The 23,906-nt window shown below is 38.3% G+C and overlaps 1 protein-coding gene across 2 annotated transcripts in view; it reads left to right on the top strand.

Annotated features, from left to right (window-relative positions):
- The window catches only part of RERG (RAS like estrogen regulated growth inhibitor), a 106,191-nt gene extending 83,260 nt beyond the window's left edge, over positions 1 to 22,931 (top strand). For both annotated transcript variants that reach the window (XM_036457462.2, XM_036457461.2), the window contains exons 3-5: positions 9,037 to 9,093; positions 19,480 to 19,553; positions 21,088 to 22,931. In XM_036457462.2, coding sequence (XP_036313355.1) covers positions 9,037 to 9,093; positions 19,480 to 19,553; positions 21,088 to 21,495 — 539 coding nt within the window. In that variant the 3' untranslated portion in view covers positions 21,496 to 22,931. The remainder of the gene's footprint in view (positions 1 to 9,036; positions 9,094 to 19,479; positions 19,554 to 21,087) is intronic.
- Positions 22,932 to 23,906: the final 975 nt, after the last annotated feature.

Raw genomic sequence — 23,906 nt, 5'->3', positions numbered from 1 at the left:
CAGAGAATGATAAACCCCCAACTTTATTCCATATGGGCTAATCTGTCTTCCTTACTCTCTGTATATCCAATTAATGAATAATTTTTATAGGTGACCGAGAACCTCACAAACGCTCCCCCACCTCACTCAACCTGCCCTGAACAACATGTGATTCCTCACTGATCCCGGCTCTCCCATGTCTAGGCCTTGGAACATAATGCTATTTGCTTGGAATACTTTTCCTTAATGAGTGAGCTGTCACTTATGAAGACTCAGCTCACAGTGTAGCTGTAATATGCAGTCATTTCTGATATCTTATTTAGGGAATTCTGTGTCTTGCTTTTTTTCTGGTGCCTAGCACAGTGCTGTATGAATAGTTATTGATTAAATGAATGTGTGTGAAACTCACAAATGTGGGGAGGAGAGAAAGCTTTAATGGGAAAGCCAAATGGATAAGCATTTGGAAAATTATTAAATTTAGATAACAGTTTATCTGCCTGAAATCTGATTTCTGTACATACATCTTTGCTCTGAGACCCTCTCCTTAAGACCTGTTACTTCAAGTCACACAATTTGCTGGGTTCTTTGACCTCTCGTTCCCAGTCCAGCCTGTGTCCATCCCCTTTTAGTCCAGCTCCTCAATTCAAAAAGGGCTTCTCCTAGGGATCCTGAAATTCCAAACTGGCACATTCTTGGTCTCAATCATCGACCGCTGTTAAGCCAAAATTTCAAAAAGCTGTCCTGGCCCCCACATGGCCTAGATCAGATCTCCGTGCCAAGGTCTCCGTGCTTCACTCTTTGATTTGAGACACAATGGCCAATGTTTCTTGAAGGAGGCTAGTCATAGAAAAAGAGTACTGCTAAAAGGAATGTAAACTTAGTAATTGACGTTTGAAGAAAGACCCAAGAATAAGGTATGAAGGAACAGGAGTCAGGGAAGAAGGAAATTGGATCCGGAGGCTTGATTTGAGCAGAGAATGACAGCAGTCCAGGTAAAGGAGAGAACAAGGTGAAACTGGCCTTTCTCTTAGGTTTTAGGTAAACCCTCTGGTTTGTTGCCTTTAAGATGCAACAGAAGTACTTTATACTACATACTACTCTGATTTTGTCTGTTACATTTTTTCTTTCAGAAAACACATGTTTCCCCCCCTCTGAGGCACTAAAGTTAGTTAGACTCACCTCAGTCTGGCCTTTCTTCTTTTAGCTAGGCACCATAACAGGACTTGAATAGGATAATATTCTTAATTACCCAGGTATCTTTTTTTTATCTTTCCCCGAACATGCAAAGATGCAGACTCTCAACTGTTCAAGCATAGGAACTGTATCTTATTTTCTTTGCTGTCTTCCTGGTTGCCTAAAATGGTTCCTGGCATCCTGTTTTTTGTTATTGAAAGAATGAACTTGTTTACGACCGAGGAGATGAATAAGAAAACAGTTGCTCATCACATACTCTTATCTGTATCATATAATGTCTGCATCATTAGATTCTTGTTTTCCTCATTTGTTGCATCTTTGAAGACCTTTTCAACAGAAAAGCAAAAATTTTACTTATATAAACATTTCCTTCCTGCTCCTTGAAATTCGTATTCTCTTTCTGTGTTGCCATGGTTTCTGGTCATGGATAGTCCTTCCATTAAGGATGAAGAAATCTAGTCATGAACAAAACTGCACTTTTGAAAACTTGCCTCTCTGTAAGATCATCAATGTTCATATGGAAAATAATTCCAGCCATTGAGAATTGAATCATAGTAATAGAAATATTAAAATATAATGGTAAATAAAGTAAACAAACCTGGGTTCAATCTCAGTCTGTCTTTATTTACTTATTTTTTAAAATATATTTTATTGATTTTCTTATAAGAGGAAGGGAGAGGGAGAAAAAGCTAGAAATATCGATGAGAGAGAAACATCAACCAGCTGCATCCTGCACACCCACTACTGGGGATGTGCCCGCAACCAATGTACATGCCCCCGACTGGAATCGAACCTGGGACCTTTCAGTCCATAGACCAACCCTCCATCTATTGAGCCAAACTGGTTTCAGCCAGTCTGTCTTTAAGTGCTCTGTAAAATAGACAAGTTTATTTATTTTTAATTTCAGTTTTTAATGGATAAAATAGGAATATTAATTCTTACTTTGAGAGTGTTTATAAGAAATAAATAAGCTTGTAGTCAGCATTCAATGCAACTCCCCTTTTGATAGTTAGTGTTCCATGTATGTATTTTTTATATGTATTTAAAACATAATTAAAAATACCGAATGGTATTTTCTAAGAATATATTTACTTGTATTCAAGAGCTAATGTGATTAAGAAATGAAGACTTAATTACACAAAATTAATTTAACCAATAAACTATCACCAAAAATCTTGGGTAGAATTCTCTTTATACAAGGTGGGGCTAAAGTAGGTTTACAGTTGTGAACATGCAAACACAGTTTATTCTTATATCATTATTTGTTCATTATTGTGTTATTTTCCATGAACAGCTGTAAACCTAATTTTGCCCCACCCTATATTTGTAAGTGTGATTATTTATACTTCTCTGAAGCCTTTTATCCACTCAAGGGTTAGAGTTAAATTCAGGGCTGATAGTAGAGGTCAATAGCAGTGGTTCCCCTCTAGGAACCAAGACAAGAAATACGGTGGGTTCATGGGTTAAGTTCTACTTAATGAATTTTCCATTTTTTTAGAAATTGGCTCTTTTTGATACCAGTGAAATTCAACGCCAGAAACACCAAAAATAAACCACATATGAGGAAGAGTGATCCAAGTAGGTTATTAATTAGGTAAAATGAGGAAAATGGTCTTCTCTAGATTAGACATGTTTAGCTTCGTTAGTGAAAAAGTATGGGTTTTCAAGGCAATGGAAAGGAAGTCAGATTTTTCAGAATGCAGAGACTTAACTGTAACCCATCAAACATGTCAAACCTTAAAACTTTTAGAAAGATAAGACCTTATATCAGACTTCCAGGGGAGTAGAGGTTATCAATACCACTGTTTTTATTTCGTAAGAAAACCTTGCTCAAAATAGTGGGGATGGAGAGGACAGGGTATTCAAAAGAAAATTAGATCAAGTTTATAGTAACTATTTTAATAAACTATAGAAGGATAATTTGTAGAAGGATAATAAAACAGCAAGGCATTTCAGATGATATATTTTTGTAACCTTTTAAGACAAAGTTATAAAATGATGGCATGGTTCTGCTGTGAGTTCAATTGTGTTAATTTTTCTGCAGATTTTCTCAATGTCTGGTTATTTTTAATGTTAAGGAAAATAAACTGTGACTTAGATTGATATACTTTTTCATCTATTTATCAAGTATTTTTTAGTCTACTGTGTGCCAGACAGATACTCTTCTATAAAGTTGAAAATAGTGACAAATAAAATACCCTCATGGAATATACATTATAAAGAAGAAATCAAGTAAAATTATAATACTAAATAATCATCCCAGTTTATTATTATTACTACTAGAGGTCCAGTACAGGAATTCAGGCATGGGTGGGGTCCAGCCGGGCCTGTCAGGAGATGGAGATGGTGGGACATTGGCCCACCTTGTTCAGGGCCCAATCAGGAGTGGGGCTTGCCAGAGAGAGGGGCTAAGGGAGATTGGCCACTGGCTCCATCCCTTGATCTGACAGTTTGCTGTCCACAGTGGGGATCATAGCGACCAGTCACTGTTTTTTTATATAGGGAGATTATTAGTATCATTATCATTGTTGGTGGTAGTAGTAATGGTTGTGTGTTTATGGAAGACCTGACTGGCAGGAAATGACTGCCTATCCTACTACACTGGCCATTGCTCATTCTGCTTAATGTTCCTTATTGTTCTGCCTTCAGGCCTTTGCACTGACTGGTCTCTCTTCCTGGAACACTATTTTCCAAGATATCTTCCCTCATCTCTTTCATGGATCGCCTGGTCACTCTATCTTAAATAACAACTCCCATCTTCATCTCTCAATGCTGAATCCCCTTTACCCTGTTCTATATTTTTATCCCACAGTATGTATCACCTCTAATCTACTATGTAATCTATCACTTTTACTTTTTATGTATCATCCTCTTAGAATATACACTCTATAAAGTCAGGGTTCTTAATCTGACTTGCTTGTTGGATTAATCCAAAAACCTAGAACAGAACAGAGTAGGTTTTCAATAAATATTAATCCAATGAGGTGAGTTCAGGGAGAATTTGGGGAAAAGATGTGACATGAGCTGGTATAAGTTCTAATTGAATCATTGACTGCTGTATAGAAAGTAGTTTAAAGGGGTTCTGGGGTGCAGATGAAGTAGGGATACCACTGAGGAAGCAACAGTATTATTGTTAACATGTAAAACCATGTGATGAGAGTGGTAGTGGTGGAGGGGGTGAGAAGTGGTAGAATATATCACAAATGAAAATTGTGTGATATAGCCCTGGCTGGTGTGGCTGAGAGGTTAGAGCATTGGCCTATGCACTGAAGGGTCACAGGTTCGATTCCCAATCAAGGGCACACGTACCTGGGTGTAGGTTCAATCCCAGCCCAATTAGGGCATATGGGGGAGGCAACCAATTGATATGATATTTTTCTCTCTCTCTCCCCTCCCATCCTCCCTTCCACTCTCTTTTAAAATAAAGCAATAAAACTATATGCCATAATAAAATTATAATAAAATCAGGAGCTAAAAAATATTGTTTTATAATTACATCAGTAAATCGTGAAATGTCACCCACACACCTCAATCACAATTTCAGTAACAGCAGAGCCTTTAACAGATATCATGTCCACAGAGATAAAATTATCCTCATTCTTTAGACAAGTAATTTAAATTAATAGGTTATTGAAAAACTAACAATAGAAAATGTGTTTGTCTTTCCCATGAATAATCTGTGTGAGAGACAATTACATCATCAAATAAGAAACATAAGACATTAGTGTTTTTCAAAGTGCTTTCTGTGTTTTTTAATGCACTTGAAATAGATTGGATTTTTAAACAAATGTATGATTCTGTTGTTAAAGCAACCATCAGATAATAATGTGTGTCTCTTTAAAAAGAATATAAAAAATGTTTCCATTGATTTTGTTGGTTGAGCCTAGCAGCACTGCCCTGCTGAAAGGGGGCTGTCTAATAGGAGCCAATAATCCAACATCAGCAGGAGCCACTTATCCACAGCAAACATCCTTTCCCAAAGGTGTTCCAGAATCCAGTTCAACAGAACAAGTTCCTCAGAATGAAACCCTAATTTACTCTAATATTAGACAAAATCCTAACAAGCTTGTTAATATGGCTTATCAGACTCTGGAATAATAAAAGTAGCAAAGCAGATGAATAGATAGGTTATTACACATAGCCTCCGTGACTGGCAGAAAGCCATGGTATTTGAGGAAGGAAAAAATTATATTTATGTGTATATTAAAAATACATATTCGGATGTATTAAAAAAACTAAAAGTAATCAAAGCCCTAGGACTCTGGAGTCGCTTTGCCTCAACCACTCTACAGCTTCTCAAAGTATTGTCACATAGCTGCACAGGGCACTAATTAAGGTTCCAGACATTTAAAAATGATTCAATTATGTTCAGTATTCTCAGTGCTGAGAGATGATGGAGTGTCTAATACATTTTAGAAGCATTTCTTTGACAAATGATTACTTTTAATGGTCTTGAAACTGGGGTACTTCCAATATTATGTTAAAAAAAAATCTTGTTAATTTTAATAGTGCATTGCTTAAAGATGCCAGATAAATGCCTTTTTATAGGTTGTAACCTTTAGAGTTAAAATTGCATATTCTAACAAAAGATGAAACTCTTTGGCTTCTGCATGCAGTTATGTTTATTGCTGCTGATGATTTAAAAAGGACCCTCATGGAGATGCTGGGGAATGAACCCAGGTTTCATACATGGGAAGCAAGCACTCTACCACTGAGCTACATAAACATACATACACACACACACACACACACACACACACACACACACACACACACTAGAGGCCCAGTGCATAAAATTCGTGCTATGGGTAGGGTCCCTAGGCCTGACCCGTGATCAGGGCCAATTGGGGTCTTCCTTCCCCCCACTGCTGGCTGCCAGCCAGTGTCTTTATTTGTTCCTTGCTGCCCCCTGGAGGTCAGTGCACATCATAGCGGGTGGTTGAGCTTCTGGTCAGTCCAATTCCCAAGGGGACAATTTGCATATTAGCCTTTTATTATATAGGATAACACATAAACACAGATAACAGTGTGGTGATATCCAGAGGGCAAGGAGGCAGGGCCTTGGTGGAGGTAGGCAAAGGGGAGGAAAATGGGGATGGAGATTGTGCTTGGGGCGATGAGCACACAATGCAGAATGCAGATGAGGTTTTTGTTGAGTTGAACACTTGAAACCTGTATGATTTTGTCATTCCAGTAAATTGAATTTAAAAAAAAAAATTAGCAATAGGATGGACTAGTTAATCAGTCTTTAATTTTTTTTTTCTTGCATGTTCCCAAAAACAATTTTGGAAAACTATGTGACCTCTTGCCCAATTTTTACTTTATATCCAATTCCCCCCCCCCCCCCCATGAATTTAAATAACTACAAAGAGAGTAAAGATTCTGATGTCTCCTAAATATTGGCATTTTAAAATAAGGACGTTTATTTTACTCTTTTAAATGTATCCAACAAACTCTTAAGGACATATCTCTTTGATATTCAACACCATCCTTTAAAACAACAACAACATGTGAATAAACTCTTCTTCACCAGTTGAAAAAAAATAAAAACAGAAAAATATCTGTCTGGTGCTTACAACGTCTTACATGCCAATAAAAAGACTGTGTTAGTCTCAAGAGAGTGAGGAGCGACAGACTGAAAACTAAAGATAAAACCACAGTCACTCCCTGTGGGAAGTACTGCAGGGTCAGTGGCCTGCTACTTCAGGCACTGCAAAAAAATGTTGGCTCACATCCAGCCTTACACTCAGTAATTAGAAACAAATAGCTACTTTTAGTCTCCAGCCAAGCCACATATGCTTGTGGTCTGTTTTATGAGGTTCTCATTGTGATGGGCACTGTGATCTCTCATATAAAACACAATGATAGTGGGTATAGATCTCTCTGTTGATTTTAGCATAAGCAATCTTATATAATAAAAGCCTAATGTGCTAAGTGTCCAGTCGTACGGTCGGCCATTCAACCAATCAAAGTGCAATATGCTAATGATATGCTAGGCCGCTCAACTGCTCACTGTGATGTATTCTGACCACGAGGGGGCAGACAGTCAACTGGTCAACCATTCACTATGAGATGCACTGACTACCAGGGGGCAGATGCTTCAACCAGTAGGTTAGCTTGCTGCTGGGGTCTGGCCGATTGGAACTGAGCTAGATGGGTCAGACACGCATTGGAGCCCTCCCATGGCCCCCCCTCAGCTGGCCAACCTCTCACGTCTCTCCCTTGCCCTGATCATGCACCAATGGTGTTCTTCGGTCTGGTCTTTGCCCTCTCGCAATCTGGGACCCCTCAGGAGATGTCAGAGAGCTGGTTTTGGCCTGACAAAGGAATGACCAGTCACTATTATGCACACTGACCAACAGGGAGCAGACACTTAATGCAGGAGCTGTCCCCTGGTGGTCATTGCACTTCCACAGGGGGAGCACCACTCAGGAAGAAGCCAGCTCACTGCTGGTGAGTAAAGCAATGGTGGTGGGAGCCTCCCCCTCTTCTGAGTGGAGCAGGCCTAAGCCAGCAGTCAGACATCCCCTGAGGGCTCCCAAACTGTAAGAGGGCACTGGCTGGGCTGAAGGACCCCTCTGAGTGCACAAATTCCGTGCATTGGGCCTCTAGTAGATAAAGAAAAGATTGACAGTAACTTTCAATGAACTAGTTATTTTTCTTTATGGAGTATCTTTAAACTACTATATATAGGGCATTCCCCCCCCCCCCCAAAAAAATACCCAAATAATAAATATATTTTAAAGTATAAAATATGACAGACATTGATTCTTTAGTTGTGGTCAATAGGATCTCAGGAAGACCCACCATCTTCAGAAGGCTCATGAGCTGCTAACATTATGTACCAAAATGTATATATATTTTTCCAGAGAAATGATCCAAAGTTTTTATTATATTTTGTGGGGTCTATGATACTCCTCTCTAAATTTTTTTCTTAAAAAACACTGTTTTCAACTAAAATGCAAGTATAAAAAATTCAGCATGTTTTTCATACATTTTTAAGGACAATAGAGTTCATATAGCTCAGCAATTCTCTTTCTCTGACCCATCTTCTAATTAAATATTATCCAGATGGCCTAGGGCTAGGCCTGAAATTCCCTTTCACATAGTGGACAAATTACAGGCTTGGAAAGAGATTCTTTGGGTGAAAAACCAGACTCAGCCACTAACTAGCTAAGTGAGCTCAATTAAACTAGTTAACTCTCAGGATCTCAGTTTTCTTAACTGAATAATGGGACCAATCCCAGTTCCTGCCTCCTAGGGATGAAGTGAAGCAGTTGAGGAGATCATGCAAGTGAAGTGCCTAGCACAGTGCCAGATCCTTGCCCTGACTCTAGTATTTCAGCAGCATTGCTTTTGATGAGCTTTAATGATTTGCTAATAAAATACTTAATTTGGAATATTTTTATAACACAAATAACCAGCTAGTGGCCTTCTCATTGCAGGAACAATTATATCACATTTAAAACACACCTGTATCAATCATTACCAATAGTCAAAGCTTAGACACCTGTATCGTGATGCTCATGTCTGAATTCATTGTCTGGCTAAAAATTTTACATGTGAGCATTTTCACAATATGATGTTTTTTATTTGTTTGTTTGTTTTTAATCCTGTGGCTTAAAGAACAAATCTAAGCTGCTGATTAATGCATAATAATCCCAGTAAAACAGCACACCAGTTTTGAAGCCACAGTATAAAATTAAAAAGAACTTGAGCAAACATAAATAAATATATTGGGCTTATATTCCAAGGAAATATAATATACATATAATTAGATGGACTATTTCTCTTTCCTTATAAGGATAAAAACTATAAGAAAATTAGCAAATGTGTTTGAAATATTGCTCTTTTTCCCCACAGCTCTGGTAGTGCGATTCCTGACCAAGCGGTTCATCTGGGAATACGATCCCACCCTCGGTAGGTCAAGTTTTCTTTCCTCCTGCTCTCCAATCAAAGTTTATGACCCTAAGGAGAGAATGACATTTTCTGTTGCAACATTGTTAAGCACCTTGCAGATGTCTTGGAAGTGCTTTATTGAATCATGCGGAGACTTCCTCTAAGAAGTTAGATGCGTGTTGCATGCTGTCTGTGCTTAGAACCCCGCAGGATTTTAATGCCCAGAGGAAAAAATCAGGTCAAATCAGGGACAAGAAGGAAGTAGGTACAAATGATGCCCTTCCATTAGGAAATGTAGCATCATTGCAATGGCACAAGGAGGATACAGTGGGCATGGCTACTTTGATGTGAGATAGAATGGCATGTTAAGGAGAGTGTAACAATAATGAGAAAATGTATAAATAAATTGTGTTCCTTCCTCTCTTATCCCCAGAGAAACTGCTTTGAGCCTATTTTAAAAATACAAAAGAAGATGCAAAAATTGATATATGTATCTTGAAAATGGCAATAATGTTGATCCATTAAGTATTTATCACATGTATGTTTCATCATTCAAAACAGGGTATATTTACTAGAAATACTAGGAGCACAGTGCATGAATTCGTGCACCTTGAAAGAAACTGTGGGCCGCAAGGCTGCAGTGGGCACCGGGGCAGGTCTTGACCCATCCTCCGGGTCCCTGCCCAGCCCCTCCTGCTGTGGCCCCTGGTCCCCTGTCTGCTAGCAGCTCCGCTCCTGCTGCCACTGCTCCCATGCACAGATGGCACTGGCCGCACTTACACCCCCTGACGGTACGAAATGATTGGGGCCAGCATCAGCAGCAAGTACAAGCGGGGCTGGCGCTGTCAGTGGGTACCAGCAACAGCTACTGCCCCAATAATCCCTCAGGAGCGGGGGGTGGTGGGGAGGAGGGTAGAGAAGCCCTCAGGGGCAACTGGGGCCAGCAGCCACTGCTACACCCGCTGAGAGCACTAAGAGATCAGGGCCAGTGTCAGCAGCAGGTGCAAGTGCCAGGTGGGACTGTGGCACATGGGAGCAAATGAGTTTTCAGTAACCATGACAGTGACTGTCACCCCTGCTCACCTGCTCCACCATCCCACTGTGGCCAATGCTTGCCATGTTCCATGCTCTGCTGCCAGCTGCTGACACCCACCATGTTCCATGCACACCTCTTTGTGGTCAACGCACATCATAGTGAACAGTTGTTCAGTTGTTCTGCTGTTCTATTTGCACATTAGGGTTTTATATATATAGATATTTAGTTATCTTATAAATAATGCTAAAAATCCAGAGGCTCTAAATTTCAGATTTTACTCTGAATGAAGCCTTTGAGCTTTTGTTTATCATGCCCTAGTTGGTTTCCTAAAGGACACCAACATTGAAACCCAGAGGAAGAAGAAAAGGCATACACTATTTCACTCCCAAGCCTATGTCCCAGGCTGCGCTGGCCTGGTTCAGATGGTGGAATAGGCATAGATGATTCCTGGGTGTTTTTGTTCTGGGGCTGGTTTTGTTATCAGTTTAAAAGGGCACTTTTTCTCCCCTGGGTCTCCTTTCATTGCTTTACTCACCCAATCACAAGTATTTGTTAAATGCTCCTATGTGTCAGATTATTCTAGGTGCTGAGGACAAATCAGTAGGCAGAAAGAGAAAGCTTTGGCTCTTTGAGCTCATTGACTAGTAAAGAAAGAAGAGTCAATAGCCAACTAAATGTGATAAGTACTCTGAAGGAAAAGTGAACAGGTAAGGGGATAGAAAGACTTTATTGTTTATTTCATTTTAAGGTTTTACCCTATCTGGAACTTATTTTAGTGAGAAGTATAAGTGAAAGCCTAAATTTTTTTCCAAATAGTTTATCAATTATCACCCTATTATTTATTAAATACTCCACCTTTCCCCTCTACTTCTAATGCTGCTTTTTATACAGTCAGTTGTCTTTGGAATCTCTTATGTAAAGTTACATAGGATTAGCATATAAACTACACACATCCTCCCGTAAGCTTTACCTTTAGATTACTTATAATACTAAGACAGTTGTTACACTGTATTGTTTAGGGCAGTGGTTCTCAACCTTTCTAATGCCTTGACCCTTTAATACAGTTCCTCATGTTGTGGTGACGCCCAACCATAAAATTATTTTTGTTGCTACTTCATAACTGTAATTTTACTACTGTTAACTAAACAAAAGTAGCAACAAAAATAATGTAAATATCTGTGTTTTATGATGGTCTTAGGCGACCCTGCTAGCAGTTCTCAACCTGTGGGTTGAGAGACACTGCTATAGAGCCTAATTTTATGGTTGGGGGTGTCACCACAACATGAGGGTCGCAGCATTAGAAAGGTTGAGAACCACTGGTTTAGGGAATAATTACAAGAAAAATATTAGTACATGTTCAGTGCAGACCCAACCGTAATAGACCTAGCTATATAGTACATGTTAGCAACACATAACTTTTTCCCGCCAAGTATTTTTGATGCACAGTTGGTTGAACCGAGGTATACTGGATCATTTACCGGTATAATGAGGTCATTTACACCAGAAATTAGTTCTAAATTTGCTTTTCACATTCTACACCAGTACCACACTCTAGATCATTGTGTGTTCTTTAAAAGACAATACCCAAGTACAGAAAGTCTTCCTTCTTTACTATTTTAGAATATTATCTTGGCTGCTATTTCCAGTTTATTCTTCCAGGTCAATTTTTAAAACTCTGTCATAATATGACATAATTTTTATTGGAAGGGCATTAAAACTATAAATTACTTTGAGAAGGTTCACATCTTTATGTTAGTCAATGTTTTAGTCTAAGAGATCTTTACTTCTCTGTTTTTCTTTTTAGGTAAATTGTTTTTTCAACATCAATCATTTTAATATGTTTTTAATGTAATCACAACCTAATTTTAAAATGATGTAGTTGGATTTTAAAATGCATTTGGTTTTTGGTTTTTTTGTTTAATATATTTTATTGATCTTTTTACAGAGAGGAAGAGAGAGAGAGAGTTAGTAACGCCAATGAGAGAGAAACATTTATCAGCTGCCTCCTGTACACCCCTCACTGGGGATGTGCCCACAACCAAGGTATACATGCCCTTGACCATAATCAAACCTGGGATCCTTGAGTCCACAGGCCGAAGCTCTATCCACTGAGCCAAACCGATTAGGGCACATTTGGTTTTTTTAAAAATCATTCATTTCTATTATTTGTTCCACCTAAGTAAGTACTTACTCTCTTCTTATATTTTTATTACTTATATAAGCTTTACAAAGTTCCCGAGACTCTTCATGATTTATGGAAGTCCAGTAGAAAAATACTAATTTCATTTAGTTATACCAGTACATCTTAATAAAAGATGAGGCTTATAAAAATGATCTCAAAAAATATTGAACTCCCTCTGAATATGTTCCAGTAATTACTATTGTTAATACCGTAGGTGAACTAATTTTCCTTTTGTTTTTGTTTTATTGATTCTGAGAAACAATCGTTGTAAATAGAATTCTGCCGGCATCAGTTATCTGTAGTGCAGGCTTCCTCACTAGAATAATGAAACTGTTTCGAGTGACCTTGTACTGTACTGTTCTGAAAGGGCTGCAGCTGCTAAGCAACAAGAGCGTTGATCAGACTTGAGGAATATCTGTTGTATGACTCACTCCCAGGTGAGGCTTTCATTGACTCATGCTGGAAAGTGGTGTGTGTCTGTGAGTGTGCACGTGTGAGAAGTCACGGACGTTCTAGCCTAGAGGAGTTCCCAATCCATTTGATCCAAGAGCTATCGGCATTTCCAGAACTAAACTTCTTACTCTCATAGAGTTTTTCAAATCCACCACCAATAAAGAAGGCTACATTAAAAAGCAAAGATATGTATACATATAATACCTTAATTAAAAAAATAATGGGAAAAAAAGCAAAGGTGGGTACTTGAATTATCAGGGGGATCACTTTGTAAATTAAGTATCAATAATTGTCTAACCACTATGCTGTACCCTGGAAACTAATATAAAATAAAATTGAATATAAACTGTAATTGAATAATAAAAATTTAAAGTGCACAGTAGGATATTTGCAAAAAATAATAGTCTTGAATTCTGAGTTTAGTGCCTTCCTTAAAAATATGGAGCAGGTTGTGTGTTTTTTTTTCCCAATCTATAACAGAATTATTGTTCCATGAAAAGCTGAAGGGCATAAACACCATTCAACCTACTAATAAAAAATGGAATATTTACTACTCTGAAATAATTCTATGAAGGAAATGTTTGCTACTATAATAGCAAGTGATTCCCAACTCTTTAGATGTCAGGACACCCTGTTTTGGTTTTGGTATTTGTTTATGTGTGTTTTTAAATATTTTTATTGTTGAGAGTACTACAGATGTCCCCCCTTCTTTTTCTCCCTTTCCCCCACCACTTGCTTCCCACCCTCTCCCAGGCCTTCACCATTTTATTGTCTATGTCCATGAGTTATACATAAATGCATATAAGTTCTTTGGTTCATTTTTTCCTTCTCCTCCTCCCCCCTGTTTGTTTTTTTTAATGGAGAGGGGATATTGTAGGAATTACAATTAGGGATGTAAGCAAGGGGCAGAGAGTAAGGAAGAACTAAACTTGTTCTCTCAATAGACACATACATTCTATTAAAAAGAAATATTTTTTAGCATTCAGGAGTTTTGAAGGATATAATAATCTAAGAAAAAATGTTCAATCATTTACTTACATTGAACAATTATAAATTCCTCTAAATTTTTCTCATTTCACTGTGGGTCAGTGAAATCTTTGTCAGAGGCCAGCACTGATCAAGCACAGCATTTGATAATCACCACTGCAGTCTGTGAGATTTGAAACTTAGACCGTCAATCGGGAACACTTCTTGATGATGGTAGCAGCAATGTTCTGGTTGCAAAACAATAGAATCCATGTTCTGATTAGATCCCAGGAGAGAATTGAATCTCTCTGAGAGTCAGATTACCCTCAGAAAATACTGAACATGTCAGAGAACACAGACAAATGTTTAGATGATGTGCAATTGTGTGTGTGTGTGCGTGTGTGTGTGTGTGCGTGCGTGTGTGTGTGTGTGTGTGTGTGTGTGTGGTGTGGTGTGTTGGGAGCATTGAGAGAGATTGCCTTTCAGTATTGATCACTACTTCTGCCCCATTGAGGCACCCTGCTCTGTGTTTGAATGGATCATGGTGTCTATCTGGTTAGTAAAAACTCAGACAAGAATGAAGGTAGGAATTGGGAGACATAATGAACTCTCATACACAGAGAGGGACACTCCAAGAACAAGTCTCTCCATCGAAGATTAAAGCAGAAGTACTTAACCAACTCAAAGAAGTACTCAATAGTTCTTTATATTGGCACAGAAAGGAACTTTGAGATCAGCATTTGACAAATAATAATGAGAGTCCAACCAAGTAAATGTATCCACAATTATGTGACTAGTTTGTGGTTAGACCAGCAATAGAACTCAAGTCAGTACAATTTCCACTCTAGCACAAATCAATGTTACTAACTGGTGTTGTTACTGTTTTAGCCAGTTGTCCATATTAATATGTTGAAATTTACTACAAGAGCTAAATTAGTGAAAGGATCAACCATACAGTTCCTCTTTGAGCATCAATTTCTCTTCGAGTATATAAAATATACTTCTATTTATAAAAATATACTATTTACTGAATGTATGTTTTATATGCAGTGCAATCCAGATATAATTTTTAATATTCATAATTCTATATTTGTACTAATATTGGTTTTATAAGTATACAACATTTTGGTTTCTTTAGAAATATCTCTTAAATAATCATCCCCCTCCACTTCCTAAAAAAGACTCAAAATGTCATTTTCTGTCAGTATGAGAAAAATGAAAAGTGTTTCTACCCTTCAAACACATACACATTTTCTTTAATATTCTCAAATGAATAGTAGAGCTCAGCTGGTGTGTCTCAGTGTTTGAGCATTAATCCATGAGCCAGAAGGTTAGGTTGGATTCCTGTCAGGGCACATGCCTGGTTTATGGGCTCAATCCCCAGTAGAGGGCGTGCAGGAGGCAGCTGACCAATGTTTCTCTCTCATTGATGGTTCTAACTTTCCTCTCTAAAATCAAGAATAATATTTTAATAAAATGAGTAGCAGAAATTGGTTTCAAAAAGTACCTAATGCATTTTTTTTAAGAATTATCTTTATAAAAACTAGCACATGGTACAGCTTTTTGCCTCTCTGGGCAATACTTCCACTGTTTTACATGTAGTCAGGGGTGCTGAAGGAAAGAAAATCAACAAAAAAAAAAATGCTCAAAATGGCATGAAACCAGCACTGGGCTTAGATGAAATGACTGCTGCCACCCGCAGCTAACCTATGACGGTGGCAGACATTCCCTCATTTCCTGTATTTCATCGTTTTCGTTTTGGTTCACTAGCAGCCAAAGAGTCACGCAACTTCATACAATTTCCATTATGTTCTATTTCCCCCTACTGCGGTCTTCTGTGGTTGAAATTCATACCCTATTTATCATGGAAGCAGCAGAGAAAAATGTCCCTGTCTGTCAGACTTTTGGTGCAAAGGGATGGAAGAGAGCCCAGACTCTGTTTTCCAGGCTCCGGGGTGGGCTGATGCCAGCCCCTTAGAGAGGGGGGCGGCTGGGAGGTCACCCAGGACCTCGGAGGAGACACAAGGCGTGGTTCCAGTGCCTGCAGTGCTCTCTGGGCCTCTGTGCCCCAAGCTGGGACTCTGGGGATGAAGGAGGAAATGAAGGACAGAACACTTGGAGATGAGTCACTATAAATGGTATTTTAGAGCATTAAATCCCACAAAACAATAATCTCCCATTTAACTTAAAAGAGTAAGGGGTGGCCCTAATCAGTTTGGCTCAGTGGACTGAAAGGTCCCAGGTTCGATTCTGGTCAAGGGCATGTACCTTGGTTGTGGGTAAATCCCCAGTAGGGGTTATGCAGAAGGCAGCTGATCAATATTTCTAACTCTCTATCCCTCTCCCTTCCTCTCTGTAAAAAATCATTAAAATATATATTAAAAAAAAAAGAGTAAGGGAGTAGGGTAGTCTAGAATTGAGAATCAGACTTACCACATATGTATTGCATATTCCAGGAGAATGAGAACAATGTTTATTTAAATATATTGAGTATAATCTCACTTTTTAATTTTAATTCTCAGAAAAGATGTCAACAATGTGCCATACCTGGGACAGTAATCATTGTCCAGGGCTGGTGGCAGTTATGCTACTGGGTTAAGTCTCATACTTGTAGTTTGCATTTTGAGTAGATTTATAGCAAAGTAACATAAAACTGTGGTCAAAAAAGAACTATAAAATAGTTGATGAGATGAAGAAGTGGGTCAGGAACATGAGGTAAACAGGGGAAAAACTAAAAGCACTGGCTGACTGGCTACCCTGGTGGGAAAGAAACTTCTAGGTTTGTTTGCTTTGCTGATTGGTTAGTGATTTGAGTAGGTTAGATGCAAATAATTGAGCAATTAAATTAATATTTAAGTTAGTCATTCCCTTCTGGTCCTGGTACTGTGTCAGATATATGTGAAGCCTTTATTTAACTTTTCCCAGATCCCCAATGCCCTCCTCTTTCCCACGGGTATATAATCCAACATGGTTGAAACTTAGCATAGTGGTTAAAAGCTGAAATTTCCAAAGCCACTTCCTGGGTTCCAATCCACTTACCACTTGCCACTATATGACCTATAGCAAGTTATTTAGTTCTGTTGTGCCTCAGTTTCCTTGCGTAAAATGGAGCTAAGGGTAACACATACTTCATGAGATATTTGTGAGAATTAAATGAGTTAATATGAGTAAAGCATTTAAAACAATTCTTGGTCAAACGGTAAGCAGTATATGCTAGCTAGTTAATATATATACACTAGAGGCCCTCAGCCCAGGCTGCACCCTCTCAATCTGGGACCCCTTTGATGGTAGGATCTGGCCTAAAAGAGCAGTCAGACATCCCTCTCGTAATGCAGGACTGCTGGCTCCAAACTGCTCGCCTGCCTGCCTTTCTGATTACCCCTAACTGCTTCTGCCTGTCAGCCTGATCACCCTCTAACCACCCCCCTGCCAGCCTGATTTACGCCTATCTGCTCCCCTGCCAGCCTGTTTGCCCCTAACTGCCCTCCCCTGCAGACCTGGTCACCCCTAACAAACCTCCCCTACCAGCCTGGTCACCCCTAACTGCCTTCCCTTGTGGCAGCCATCTTGTGTCCACATGGGGGCAGGATCTTTGACCACATGGGGGCAGCCATCTTGTGTGTTGGAGTGATAGTCAATTTGCATATTACTCTTTTATTAGATAGGATAGAGGCCTGGTGCATGGATGGGAGCTAGATGGTTTGCCCCGAAGGGTTTTCCAGATCAGGGTGGGGGTTCCCTTGGGGCATGTGGCAGCCTAGGCAAGGAGCCTGTGGTAGTTTGCAGGCTGGCCACACCCTCCAGCAACCCAAGCAGAAGCCCTGTATTCTGTGATTTATCTTTTATAATTGAAATTTTGTAGCCTTGAGTGGAGGCCTAGGCCCACAAGGGTGTGGGGAAAGCTTGGCTTCCTCCATTGACAGGAAAACCAAGCCTCCTGCTTGCTTAGTGGCCAAAGTTAATTTGCATACTTGTTCCTTATTGGCTGGTGGGCACTGCATGTGGTTGTAGTAAAATGATAGTTAATTTGCATATTGTTCTTTTATTAGATAGGATAGTTTTGAAAAATGTATCTTTATATATGCATACATTTTAAATTTATGTAAATTTTATCTTGCTATAGATCTACCTATAGAGGTAATCATGTGATTTTCCCCCCTTTTTGTACCTTAATGTGTTAAATTGCATTGATATATTTTAAAGTCTTTTCAGTCCTGAAATAAACTCTACCTGATCATGTCATACATTCCTTATTACAACTGTTGGATTTAATTGAATAATATTTGATTTAGAATTTTTTCATCTATTAATATGAGCCTACAATTGCTTTTTTTCTCTTGTTTGTCTTGTAATACTTCTTATAAGAATCAACATAATGCCCCATAAAAGGAATTGGCTAGCTGACCTTTTTATATTTTCTAGAACAACCTATTTAATGTTTAATGGAAATCTCCAGTAAAGCTGATTGTATGCAATTGATTTTTATGATTAAGAGAAATCTACTATTAGCATGTAAGTGTAGTTACTGACTATAATCTAGCTAAGTGTTCTATTTCTTTTGTTCCAATCTATGCATTGTCTTCTCCCAGAATTTATTAGGGTTTGAAATCAGTTGTTATACAGTTCCTAATATTATTTTATTTTATTTCATCAAACTATGTAGCTATTTCCTCTTTTTGTGTTAAATTTTGTATGGTTGCACCTTCTCCCTTAATTTACTAGACAGCATTGCCTATCTCTTTTTAAAAACATTTTTTCAAGCACTGTGCTTTGGTTTTTGCTATCTTTATCTAACTTTTTTTCCTGCTTTTTTCTCTCTTCTTTTCTCATATCTTCTTGGATTTTCACATAGAGCAGCACTATTGGTATTTATTTTAACCTCTGGTTTCCATTTCATGTGATAAGGGGCACCTTCAGAGCCACCCAAAACTCCTTTTTCTGCCAAGGGCCACTTGTGGGCCATACAAAATTATCAGCTTAAAAATTAGCCTGCTATATTTGGTCAAACATTTAATTAACTCACCCCTAATGCATTGGCAGGACCAGAGCAAATGCTTTTTCAGGCCTTACACAGCACACATGCTGCATGTCCCCCACCTCTACCAATGGTGCTGAGCTGCCATTGTTTTTCTACCCTGAAGAGGCAACAAGAGCAAGAGAGCTCTGCTTTGTTCCATCTCCCCTCCATACTGTCTAGCTTTCCTCTACTTTTCTCACCAATTCCCCAAACATCAGGGCCCATTCACTTTCTACTGCCACAAGGACTTCTCATAGTTTTACATGCTCATTTTTACATGGATAACCATCACCTTCTTCTAATGCCTATTACATTTCTAGGGTTGAGGTCTAGAAAGAAATTAGCAGCTCCTGCTTATATGTCTGGAACAGTAACAAACAGTGACTTCCAAAACCTGGACTTTTAGAATCAAGGTATTAATAGAATACATTTTGTAGGGATAACTTTCTCATTTTAGGATGTAGAGGTCTCATTGTAGAAGGCAGAGAGCATCAGCAAGCTGATCTCATAGGGGATTAAAATGAGCAAGAGACAAAGAGACTCTCACGTGCTATATCCTGAAAGACCTGTTACTTCCAGGAACTCTACGAAGATGGCACATTCTTGCACATTCTTTCCTTCCTTCTGTGCACGTTCACTTACACCATAAAACAGGCATACTCCTGTGACAAATTTGTAATTTTAAGAATCAAATCAAACCATGATCTTATTTACTTTTTTTATTGTCTTTTTTCCCCCCCCTCATTCCCACAGAATCAACCTACCGACACCAAGCAACCATCGATGATGAAGTTGTCACCATGGAGATACTAGATACTGCTGGTCAGGTGAATAAGCAGTTCAGTTAAAATATTTTTTTTTTTTGGTTCAAATGAGATGTGCATATGAACAAAAGATACTTTCCTATAATTAATCAGTTATTCATAAAGGCATTTCAATTTAGTTATCTAAGTATTTCTATATCAATGTATTTGCAACAGCCTGTGTATGCATCCTTACGTAAATTACTAAGTACTTCAAGGGGTTTGAAAAACACCATGACATTCACATTGCCCACCCATATTTTGAGGGGCGAATTGCAAGATATTAATAGATTTTCATGGTTAAAAGTGTTTTGAAATGATCTGATAAAGTTAAATGGAAATCGTTCTTTACAGAAGTTCTCAGAGCATTTATTATGCTTATGTGTAAAGTAAATCATTAAGGACTTTAGTACATATTATATTTTAAATTTATCTGACCTCAGAATCTCTTTTCAGAATCATTTATCTTAGGAATCTCTCCTTTAATAGTCTTTCTAGACCTCACCACATCCTCTTGAAAATATGAAACATATCATTAAACAATAACAATTTATTTAATATAAATTTGCTTTGAGGTCATTCAGTTCTGAGATTACTAACGAGTTCACAGATAGGTTTAGTTCCCAAAGTTAGGAATGATCACTAGGAATGAGAATTAGGAAGCTGAAGGACTTCATGGTGCTTATCAGTGTCCTATGACCCCAAGAAGACTGGCATGAGAGTATTTAATCCAAGAAATGTTCTTACAAGTAACTATATACTTTGATTTCTCATCAGCATCTGTTTCCTATACATCTTCTCACCTTCCACCCAGAACTGATTCTAGAAAGAGGCAGCAGGGAAGTACATGCCTGCAGAAGTCACTGAGCCCATGAAGGCAATGCATTTTCAAATCACACATGCTGCCTTCCTAGGAAGGAGTGATCACACCCTTTGAAAATCACTTCAAATGAGTTTCTATCATTATTGAAACTATGTAATTTTTGGGAGAATTGAAATAGGAGAGAGAAAAAAAGCCAAAAGCCCCAGACTCTGAGTTTGACTCTTCTATACGACTGCCCTTGGTGGCTAATTGTCCATAATCTGAAAGAGGAAGAGATAAAAGAAATAAACAAACAAACAAAAAATCAAAACTATTTCATTAAGCCATGCCCCTAATTCTGATCTCTAAGGGGTGAGGTAAAGTCTACTTTGTTACCTGTTTGTTAATTCCTTAATTTTGATGAGAAGTCTCAGAGACAGTGTGCTTAAGGAAGGTGGTACTTTCTTTATAGTTCTGGTGACTAAAGACTTAATGATGAAGCAAGAAAAATCAGAAGCAGAAAATTAAGGTCTAAGTAGATAGAAAAGTTCTAGTTTCCTAACATATCTTGGTATGTGTAAGTAATGCTTCTGTTCCCAACCAATTTGAGAGGGTAAGCTTGTCAAGAACTTTTAATGATGCTGACTAGAATGAATAGTAATTAAGTAATTAATAGTAATCGCTGTTAACATCAGCAGCATCTCTATACTGGGATTATTTCAGGTCTCCTCACTGCTGTGTTCTTTTTGCCATCAGGAAGACACCATCCAGAGGGAAGGACACATGCGGTGGGGGGAAGGCTTTGTGCTGGTCTATGACATCACTGACCGAGGAAGTTTTGAGGAAATGCTGCCCCTGAAGAACATTCTGGATGAGATCAAAAAGCCCAAGAATGTGACTCTCATCTTGGTTGGAAACAAAGCTGACTTGGACCACTCCAGGCAGGTCAGTACTGAAGAAGGGGAGAAGCTGGCCACAGAGCTGGCATGTGCTTTCTATGAGTGTTCTGCCTGCACCGGAGAAGGGAACATCACGGAGATATTCTACGAGCTGTGTCGAGAGGTGCGTCGCCGGAGGATGGTGCAGGGCAAGACAAGGAGACGCAGCTCCACCACGCATGTCAAGCAAGCCATTAACAAGATGCTCACCAAGATCAGTAGCTAGGCAGCTCCGTTCTTGCGAAGGCCCTATGGAGGTGGTTGGGTCATTGGAAACACTTTCTTGTCCTTTTCCCTCTTTTACCCCCCCTACATAAAAGAAAATACTCCAGTCCTTACTCTAACTCTGGGAACTATCTGAGCTTCCTCTTGTTCCCAGCATCCTGTATGTTGAGAAGTTATAGTGTTTTATGCAATTTCAGTGCTGACAATTACTCCCTTCCCTGCTTGAATAAGGTACACTTCCTTGCAATTTGAACATGTAATCACCAGAGATTCTGAAATGGCTGGGTTCGTGTTAAGCTATTTTTAGGCATCATCACTTTGCTTCAGTAGACTGAAATCTTTTCAAAGGCATTTTTAAATTCCTTTTCTTGTCAAAGTCTACAAATGATCACCTTAGAAGTTCAAGATAATAGAAAATAACAGTAAAACCACAGGAAGAGTAGCTGAAAGATTGGGGCATGGAATGGTGTCCTGGTTCCTATTTGAAGCAAAGATTTTTGTGAATTATGTTATATTATCTTGTTTTTCATGAACCCTTATTTTGTTCTTAAATTCAGACATGTTCTCACAAGGTTTTCCATTGTATAATAGAGAATTCCATTTCAATTGGTTCTCTCAATGATCCATTTATTGGTCATCACACCCTAATTCTTCTTCTGTAACTCCAAGAGTTCATTCTAACAGAGGCAGTAGGACCCCTCCTTTCAGATCCTTTTCTCACCAAGCCTGTGGTGAAGTAAAAACACTAGGAATCTTTTCACCAAACCCTAACTTTATTGAATGGTAACAGAGGGTTTAGAATTAGAGATGTCTGATTGATTTCTCTCTCTGCTTATCACCTTAGCAGAAAGACAACAGTCCAAAAGCAGAAAAATTAAGAATGAAGCTCCCCTTGTGTTGGGGAGCCAAGCTCTGTGCCAGACACAGTAAGAAAAATTGGCCTCTGACTCATTATGTTGGTTACATGACTTTTTCTAATTCAGGTTGGGACAAAAGTAGGTTTACTGCTGTTCATGTGGAAAATAATTAATAAATAATAATACAAGAATAATTTGTGTACTCACAACTATAAACCTACTTTTGCCCCACCCTGTATTTGGGAAAAATTAATTCACTTAGGAGAATTCAGAAAAGAACAGCTGATTAATGTTCACTGTATCCAAATAAATGTGCATAAAACAGGTTCTTATATTGTGAAAATGCAGTCTATAACTGATAAAACCTTATGATTCTTTTTTCCTTATTTTGCCCCCATATATCAAAACTTGGGCACTTTATTTTAGAAGAAAATATGTATCTTTTACATATGTGTGTATTTATAAATGCATAGATATATGTATAAAAATGTGTAATAATTGGAGGCTTTAATTCACCAAATGCATTTGGACAACTTGGTGTAACTATTTTGTGTGACTATAATAAAAAGCGTAATTTTCACATTCTCTCCCATTAGGACAGTCTTTCTTGTGATAACATGAAATGTTGTAACTTTTAATAGACACTTGAGGGGACATTCAAATCATAGAGTTGATGAATCAGTGAATGTGATATAAAAAATAAGCTTCAGTTCACAATAATAGATATGATTTTTTTAAATGCTCAGGTGCATGTTTCATCAAATTATCCCAATAATCTTATGCAAGAGACGGTACTATGATTACAATTGCAGGGAAGAAGATACTGAACCTCAAGTTTGCATATTTAGAGGGTAGAGGCAGGATTTAATCCAGAGAGGCAAAGTCAAACCCTGGAGCCCATGCTGACATTTGTAAAATATTAATAGACCGATATATGACTTTTGTTCTTGAGCTGTAAAGTTGAAGACATGGAAAGAAGGAAAAATGGTAAGACTTGCTGCAGTTATGCTTTCATTCATGGAACAAATATTGATATATAAGTTGGACATGTAGCTTGACACAAGTTAGTTCATTGGATGTGTCTAAGCAGAACCTTGAAGAATAAATACAAGCTATTTGGGAGCGAGCTGTGAAAATATTCTAGGCAGAAAGAATAGCAAGAAACTAAAACATGGAGATATGAAAGGTGATGGTAAGTGTAATTAAAAGCAGTTGGTGAGCCCTACATATATCATATTTCAGATAAAGGGAGAAGGATAACAAGAGAAGAATTTAAAAGAAAGAAAAAAATAAGGGATTTGGAAGTAAAAAAAAAAAAGGCAAAAATTCACATAACTGCAAGTTTACATAACTATATATTAATGGACCTAGTAGCTTACTTAGCTGTGATTAGTTCTTAATAATGTCCATTTAGATAGGGCAGGAAAAATGAAAGCAGAGTAAAATTGCTCTTTTTAATGTTGCCATCTTCTAGAATTATAGCCTATTTCATTCTCTCCTGCATCTACTTGAAGATGAAGTTCAGCCAGTTCCTATTAAGGAAACATAATGAAGT

This window comes from Pipistrellus kuhlii, unplaced genomic scaffold (genome assembly GCF_014108245.1).
Source record: "Pipistrellus kuhlii isolate mPipKuh1 unplaced genomic scaffold, mPipKuh1.p scaffold_m20_p_3, whole genome shotgun sequence".
In the NCBI taxonomy this organism is placed as follows: Eukaryota; Metazoa; Chordata; class Mammalia; order Chiroptera; family Vespertilionidae; genus Pipistrellus; species Pipistrellus kuhlii.
The sequence above is the reverse complement of the archived record's forward strand: the minus strand, read 5'-3'. Positions and strand labels throughout refer to the sequence as shown.